Source organism: Gallinula chloropus (assembly GCF_964237585.1).
Source record: "Gallinula chloropus genome assembly, chromosome: 8".
Taxonomy (NCBI): Eukaryota; Metazoa; Chordata; class Aves; order Gruiformes; family Rallidae; genus Gallinula; species Gallinula chloropus.
The window spans coordinates 11,324,540-11,333,434 of NC_140093.1; the positions used below are offsets into that span (position 1 = coordinate 11,324,540).

Here is an 8,895-nt window from a genome sequence, read left to right on the forward strand (position 1 = left end):
CACCTGTCCCAGGGCCAGAGTGTTATTTGATTAGGAGTTGTGTCAGGATTGGGTTATGTTTCACCATTGCTGGTCAGCTCTGTGCTGCAGCACAAGATGCTGCTTCCAGAATAATCTGTGAGAGGAGTCAGCCCCTCATCTTCCATCACAGGGGCTATCCGAGGTACCCTTTGGGATAGAGACTACTCCATCCACAGCCACCCCATCTCTCTTTGAGCCTCACAACATAAAGCTTCACTTCATATTGCTGGGTGGGGGAGAGAAGGGAGTTTCTCCATCCAGTCTCCCCCCACCAAGCAGTCACCAAAGGAAGCCTTGGTACCCACAGCTAGGCACACCCTCCTGAGACTCCACTGTGACTTCTCCACTGCCCTTGAGCAGGTATATCTCTGTGCTAAGAGTCTTTTCTCAACCCCTGGTACCCACAGCCTTATGATGTGGTGCCCCATTTGGACAGTTCCTACCACCCTAAGAAAACTTCACAGAAGGGCTGTCAGCGCTTTGGCATCCATCCCTAGGGAATGTGTTAAACCACACCTTTTCACCAACCTGGGGAGGACATGCCTGATGCTTTAGCCTTGAAGCAGGGGACAGCAGTCCTGAACTGGATCTGAATATCTCTTGATAGAATCAGGCAATAGATTTTACTATTGTTTATCCTAGTTTCTTGCTGGTAGAGACATATTGTCATGTAGAAGGCCAGATCTGGGATCTTCATGCACTTTGTCCAGGCAAAACTTTTACCCAACAGAAAGAAGCTGGCAATTTCCAGGTCTCAGTGAGCCTAGAGCATCCATAATGTACATTTAATGCTTACAGAGAAGGGCTGTATTTTGCAGGGCAAGGCTGCACCTGAATTTGCAGCATTTTCTCAGTTCAGAGGTCCACGGGCTGAAGAGAGGACCAGGCATTTAACACAGCTCTTCATCTTCTGCTGAACTCTTTGGCTGCCTTTAAGAGGAGCAGACCCCCATGCTGGGTGTACAGGGTCCAGATGTTGGCCAGAAAATCAGTCCCTCATTCCACCTGTATTTTCTGCTCTGTATGTTCTGTCAACACATCGCCAGACACGGAGCAGATCCACCTTACAGTGTGGGGATCTTCATGCTGGAGGCTGGGGTCTGATCCAGGAGCGGCTGGTTTATCTCACTCGTGCTGATAGTGTTGAGCCAAACGCTGAAAAAGTTTGTGTTTACTTCAGTTTGTGCTTATGCAAGCAGCTCCAGCACTCAAGACCACAGGAGTTCTTAAAGCAAGATCTTCTCAGTGAAGGAAGGGGGTTTTTTAAGGTCGCATAATGCAAACACCATATAATGCAGTACATCCTTGAAATTTCACTTTGCATCTGTATCACAACCAGAGGAACCTGGGTCTTTGCACAGTCTGCTACAAATAAAAGTGGAGCTCTTTCTGGGGCGCTTACCTCCTCCTCACACTCTTGTGTCCACGGCATACATTTTGGCAGTAGCTGTTTGAGAGGATGGCAAATGCACATTTGTTACGATTGTCCCAGCCGAGGAGTAGCCTTTCCTCAAGGAGTAAGCAGAGTGGAGCCTTCCAGAGCTGGTCTCTGTGAGGCACAGGGAGAGAAACAGAATCTGCTAACAAGTGCTTGGTGAGTTTCAGTTGCAAAGCCTCAACATGCAGAGGAAGCAGCACTCCAAGATATGACATAACAACACATTTTATATCATACTTACACCTCAGCTCCCACCTGAAGACCTTGATGTGCTTCCTAAAGCTGATGAAATAACACTATTCCCATTTTACAGCTGAAGATATTGCTACTGGGAATGAGCAACCATCCTGAAGGATGTCCCTGAAGGACTTTCCCCACCATGTGCTTGTAGCAGGCCCCGAGTGATGGTTCTACCTTTGAACCGCGTTTCAGCCCTGCCACGGATCCTCACCTCTGAAGAGATACATGCAGCAGGTGAGCAGGGCCCCAGATAAGAAACAGCCGAGTGACCCCGCCATGCCGAGCCAGCACGACCAGCCAAACTTGTACTGGATGCCCAGAAACACGTTGTGGAAGACCAGAGAGGAGCGCTCCACGTAGACGTCAACGGCATACCACACCGAGCCGATAATGCCTGGGAGACCTGCAGGACAGGAGGGAGGTGCCACACAGAGCTCCCAGGTGGACCATGAGGAGATGACAAACATAAAAGCTGGAGCCATAGCCTGCTTTCTGCTGGGTCAGGCTGTAGGATGGAAAGACCTTCCCCAGATGGCAGGTTTTGTCCCCTGATCAGTGTCAAGCCGGTCACTTTGGCAGATTCTCCCTGGTTCGAACTGATACCAGGCAGAGGCTGTGCCTCCTGGCTTGGCACTCACAGCCACCATCAGCGCCGCTGGCAGCACTCCGGTTTCTGCATTCAAAGCAGAAAGCTCCCCCCTTCTCAGCTCATTTATCAACTTATTGTAAAGTCACTTCAAGAATTTAATTTTCTAATCTGTTTTGACTTTCAGACTTTTGACAGTGTCTTCTAGAAGAACTTTGGGAGGTGAATGGAAGATGTTTAACAGAACCTCTCAAAGTGTTTTACATGTGCTCACAGTGACTGGGGTGAGTTACAGGTTAGCCCAGCTGAAGCAGAGGTAGATACTTGGTATTAGCATAAAGTCAAAAGAAATTACTTGATACCTAATTGGCTATTTGGATTTGCATTTATAAGTCTCCCACTGGCTGTAAGAGGAAAGCACCTCAGTCAGATGGGTATTTATCACCTAGGAGGGACAGATATGTTATTATCCTTTTATTAGAGATCGGCTGGAGAGTTTTCGGGCTAAGTGACTTGCTCAAGGTCACACAGTCTGTGTCAGAGCCAGGAACCGAACCAGGATGCCAGGACTTTCTAGTCTTTCAGCAATTAGGTCTCTCTGCCTTATCAACCACACTGACTTCTTCACAGCAAAACAGCAGTAAATGGAAGTCAGCTGTGTCATCTGGTCAATACATGAAATGAAAGCAGATAAGCTCAGTTACATGCTGCTAGGGGTGGGCAGCGAACAGAGGAAGCTACATTGCACAAATAAAGCAAATAGAGACCCTTCCCCCGTGCTTACCCTCTAGAAAATCACCAAGTCCTCTCCTTAAAATAAAAGAAGGCTTTGAAGACACACACACACACAGCCCCACCACTGTTACAGGGTGTTCTGCAGTGTGGGGGCACAGCCAGGAAATACCTGCAATGAGCAGCATAACTCCAGACACCAGGCAGATCCGCAGCTTGATTAGTGGCTCCTCGGGAAGGAATTTTATGCAGTCCAGTCCCAGGACGAGGAAGAGAAATCCCAATCCTGACAGGATATCTGCTGTGATCATCATGGCTCGGGTCAGCACCAGTTTCACTGCAGGACAAAAGCAGATCATCCTAGTGCACCAGGAATGGAAATGCTGGTCGGTAACATGGTCAGACCCTGTGGGAATATTTTTTTCTGGGATTCAGTTTTCTCCAGCTTCCCCTGAGTGTAATAACTCCCTAAGAAGCATAACTCGAATACGTATTTGCACCAAATAACCTGTCACTGCGTAGGACAGATGCTCTTTTTGTCTATGCTCAGGTGTCCCCACCACTTGTAGGAGTTTCTCTGACTCTCACATACCAGGGTGCTCAGCGAAGATGGAGTCGTACTCATCACAAGTTTGGATCCCATCAAAAACATTGGTGACACATTCCCACCACAGGCCACGGCATTTTGTGCTCACCTGTGCATCGAGAGGAGAAAAAAACCTGCAAGTTAATATATCCCCCAACACAGCAGTTGGTTATCTAGGCCCTTCAACAGAAATCCCGATCTGGTTATGTCAATGTCAAACAGGAGGTGTTTGGTTTGAAGAAGAAAAAGAGGAGCAGGATGGAGGAAAAGGACCATGTTCTTCTCTGTGTCCCTGCTAATGGTTTTTAATTAGAGCAGGAGAAATTCAGACTAAATATTAGAGGGAAAAAAACCTTCCTATTGGTAAGAATTAAAATCATGAAGGAAATTTCTAGGCAGACCTGGGGGTTGGCTGACGGGAGAGATCTAAGAGCATGTTTCATCACTCCTTCCCAAATGTTTGTCTAGGCTGAGCTGGGCAGGGCTACGGACCAGATGACCTGAGACTTTGCTGTCTGTGCTCTCCTTACACCATCCTGCTGCCAAGAAGGAGCAGCTCAGAGGGAGTGTGGCTGGTGTGGTAGGTGTTGCACCAGGGTGTCCACAATGGGAGGTGGCCTTGGCGTGGTAGTACAGGGCTTTACTGCAGAGTGGAGGGGTGAAGATGGATATAAGCTGCTCTCGAGACATGGGTGAAGGGCTGCCCCAAACCGACTCAGACATAAATACTGGCTGGAAAATGAGAGGTGACCAGTACTGATCCTGTCCCTGTGGCTCTCAGTGTCCTGCTGGCTGTGGGACCATGCATGCCCGAGCCACACTCATCACTGAGACATCCAGACTCGGGCAGACATTGCAATAGCATCATGGCTAATTGTCTTTGTTGTCCTGAAGCTGTAGATACCATTGCCAGCCCAGCCTTCCACAAATCACTTTTAATATGGGAGGTATTTTCATTACCAATGCAAATATGGCAACAAGCACCTCTAACACATTCCTGGAATTGCTCATACAAGGAGCAGAGTTAATGTCATTGCAGCTTTGGACTCCCACTGCAGTTAATGGAAGGAGAAACTCTGCCGAGGAATGAGGTTCATGCAAGGGAAGGGGACTGGGCTTGCTTGGGTGATGCAACAAATTCATTTTTCTTGAACTGTGTAAATCACAAAGCAGATAATAACATATCTCAGCCACTTAATAAAGTCTTGTTCAGGATGTATTGAAGCCTGTAGCCAACCGCAATATTTTCTCCCGGATGCAATGCCCGAGCCAAACCGTGCTCCTTCTCTGTGGTACAGCCCCGTGGATTAAAGGTGAGTGAAAATGCCTCGCTGCTGCAGACTGGCAAAAAAATAAAGAAGATACTATTTATGTTTGTATGAAAACATTGTACACGGTTTCTCCTGTGCAGATGAAAACTACTTATAATTTCTCTGAATCTTGGGGCAGGTTTAATCAAAAATACCATTAAAAGAAATGAGAAACAATGCTGGAAAAACCTGGTCTTGTGGATTCAGTGTTTTTCAAGAGAATTGTGTCAGGCAAAACAACTTGCCATGTTTATATCAGACATAAGTTTTTACCATGGCCCTTTTAATACATAATTTTAATAATAATGTTAACATTATAACATTAAGAATACAGTTGCAGCTCCTCTTCCATCTTAACTCACCACCATTCAGGCTGTAATTGAAATTAGCATGTTTTTATTAAATTTTTATTAAATCACATTCAGTTCCACTTGTGTTTATGCCATTTCTTGTTCCTCCCAAACCACCATAGGCTCCTTCATACTGCTCTACATATTCTCAGTTACTTCCTCACTTGCTCCCATTATTATTGTTTTTAAATCTTACAAGCAGCAGCTTCGTCTAAATTATTTATGAGGAGACTAACAGGATTCCAGGCTTCATCAGCCTGCAAGCAAAACAGAGGGTTTGAGGCGCAACATTTGTGATCAAGGTCTAGTTTGTGAAATAAACCCCTTCCCAGACTAGAAAAATCTCACTGTGTATTTTGTGTGTCTTGGGGTGTTTCAGTTGCCACCGACTCTGGCAAGTGCTGAGCAGGGGCAGAGGCAGGGATCAGCTCGTGGCCACCAGGGATAAATGTCTAATTGCCTGGTGCTGGAGCAATGGGAACACAAGTTGGAGTGGGGACCTGGGGCTGGCCTGAGCCACTGCTGAGGTACTCCAGTTTCTGTTATCTGCTCTTAACCTCCTTGGCCACCCCTTGCTCCCCTCTGCTTTGTGCAATTCGTCCTTTTGGTTGTTAATCTGCCCCCAAACCTGCCTCGGGCATCTGCCCCTGCAAAGACATGCAAAACCACAGGTTCACAGCAACTCACTGTGAGAGGGGTCAGGGCTGCCTGTAGCATCATGTGTACAGGGATGCAGCATGGATTTCCCCATCCTATGACCGGACCCATGCATGTTGGTAGCACTAATTCTCCATCAACTCTTTCCCCCCACAGCAAATCCGCTCCAGCTTTCCTGTGCCCAGCCAAGGACTCCCCAAGGAGCTAAGCATCCCCCGCTGAACTCCTCCTCTCCCACTTTGATTAGAAAATACATCGCCACGACCTGCTTTCCCTAACACAAGTATGCATGTAAAACACAAATTGCATAATGACTGTAATATGTATATAATTATATCTCATGCATAATGTATAATTAATATTAAAATCATTCTAATACCGAAAAATGACAGAACAAGCACACACTTCCCCTTCTGGGGAAAGCACAAAGACAAACATGTGAGGGATGTTACTCACAGTGTTTTACCGCACTATAAAAGGTGCCAACGTACAGCGATTACAAGCCCAGCACGAGAGTAAAACGGGCGGCGTTTAAGAGCGGTGGTAGTATTTAAAATCCGTCTGCAACAGGGAGTGACCGTGTACACGAACCAGTGGTGCTGGGAAGCGGGTCACTGGGGGGTTAACAGCCCAAACTACTGCCAAAAAACTGACCTAGGCTCGTCTTCATGCTCGCACGGGGTGCACCAGCCTAAACCACTTTCTGTGTCGAGGTAACCTGGGTGTTTCTGAAGGGGAAACGAAGGGCTGAGCGGTGGCCGGGACCCCCACAGCCCCTCGGCGGGGGCTGCTCTCGGGCTTCTTTCTCCCGGGCTGCTCCTCCCCAGCTGGACCACTGCGAGGGCTCCATCCTGCCCAGCCGCTGAGGGCCAGGTCCAAAGCCACTTTCTGTGCTGGGGGAGAGAGTCCCTTTCTCCTGAATTCGAAATTGCCTAGATTACCCTTTTTCCAGCTGAAAACGGGAGTCTCTGTGGACTCCAGCCCACCAGGCCAGGGACAGCTTATCTGCATTCCCCTGCTTAGAGAGGCGGTGAGTCATTAGGGCCATTAAGGAGATCCGTGGTCAGGTATTAAGGCTGGGGGCGTTTTTTCTCCATTATTTAGTATTCACACTCAGAGCAGGAATGTGAGAGTAGTGGCTGCTAATAACCGAAGTGGGTGTTAATGGAGCACTGAGTGTCAGCCCGGCGCAGGTGCCTTTGCGCCAAGATGACAAGGTTACAGAGCCTCAGGGTAAGGACTGGATCTTTCCTACACTCCCTTTGCTCAGGAGTTGGGTTTCCCACAATCTGGGACGCATTTGGCTTTTTCTCAGTACACCGTTATCTTCAGCTGACTGCAGATAATTCACATCTTCCTGATATGAATCTAAAACATCTCCTAAATTCAGATGATAAATGAAGAATGATATCCCAGCCAGCATCAGCACGCTGTTTTCCCTGCAAAGAGGCTCACTGAGCAGGCATGCTGACCATCAGCAACCTCACCACACCACATCTATGACCACCTCAACATCAACACCTATCTTCCAGGGTGGGACTGGCAGTCAGACTGTTGGGATTTATTGTGGCATAGAGGAAAAAAGTGTCTTTCTTATGATCACTTTTCTTTCCTCAGTTCATCACTTGATGTGATGCATCTAAACACGGCATTGCAAGAGGGAAGAGAAACTCTTCTGGTTCCCTATGCTGGGTAGCAGATAGAAAGTTCCTCCTGATACATTCAGCCAAACCACCTGTCTCAGAAGGTGTTTCACCTTCACTTTGTGCAGTAGCCAGTATGCCAGAGAGCAGATCCCTGCACTGCAGACCTGCAGCACTTAGATGTACAGAGAGTACTGGCTGCTCTGGGAAGAAAAGTACAAACTCGTAGTACTGAGTGCTGGGAAATCCAGTATGTTTGGTGTCTAGAGTCTCTGGGGCACACCTTGAGTGTAAATGGCATTCTGCTCCCTGGTTTCCAACTGACTTTTGCCAGCTCCTTTCTCCAACACAGGAGTGCTGTTGTCTGCACAAGTTCAAGAAGGTAATTCTGAATGCTGGATCTGACCTCATGCTCCCCATGAACTTCTGCTGGCCCTATGGCTCAATGGCTGTTAAGAAAAGCACTTGAAGAGCAGAGGTGTACACTCTGGACTTTTCCACCAAGAAGTCTGACCTATGAGATTAGAAATACCTTCACAATATCCACGCAGGCTGGAGGTGCAGGGTAAGTGTACTCCAGTTCACGCACATTTAAACCTGTAGACCTTTCCTGAACTTACTAAATGAGAGCAGAGGCTGGATAATAAAGTCTGGCACAGACAATTACAGAAAATACCATTTTTCCTCTGCTCTTGCCAGAGTAATTTATTTCATTTTCATCCACTTTCATCCAACATAACAGGGAAAAAGTACAGGGGACTGGAGCAATGATGCTGGGAACCAAACTCTCTCTAGGACAAATCCGTTCTGATGATCAGGCTCTGCTCACCGTGGTCTTACCTCTAGGGAGTCATCAGCATTCACCATCCAGCAGTCTGTCCAGGTAGATGTTATCAAGAACCCAGTAGAGAAAAAGGCAAAAAAACAACCCGCATACTGGAGGAAAAACCTCATGCCAGCAGGAGATCCTGGCGGGTGAGACAAGCAGAGCCCAGCCCTTGCTCTTAAAGCTGGGGTAGAGGCAGAGCCTCAGCGTCCCAGGTCACCGCTGCCCTCTTCCAGTGGCCATGAACAGCAGGAACCTTTCCCTTCTGCAGATCCCATCCGTTAGTGATGGCCACAGGAACAACACTCCCCTGCAAAGGGGACGGGAGGAGAGTGAGAGCACCCACGGGAGCTGCTGCAGCCAATCCGCCCTGCACACTTACAGCGCTTGTCATGCCTGGCTGAAGAGAAACGGGGTTGTGCAGAAGTGGCATATGCAGGTAACTGGAGTCCTGGTCTTGCAAGGACAATAGGTATCACTGCGACTTTTGGCAAAGTAGGGATTTA

The 8,895-nt window shown here is 47.8% G+C and overlaps 1 protein-coding gene across 1 annotated transcript; it reads right to left on the minus strand.

Annotated features, from left to right (window-relative positions):
- Positions 1–1,430: 1,430 nt before the first annotated feature.
- Positions 1,431–8,517, minus strand: CLDN16 (claudin 16; the record flags this gene model as incomplete). Its single annotated transcript, XM_084267260.1, has 5 exons — positions 1,431–1,570; positions 1,911–2,102; positions 3,190–3,354; positions 3,610–3,712; positions 8,404–8,517. The coding sequence occupies 5 exons, from the start codon at positions 8,515–8,517 to the stop codon at positions 1,431–1,433; spliced, it is 714 nt and encodes a 237-aa protein (XP_084123386.1).
- Positions 8,518–8,895: the final 378 nt, after the last annotated feature.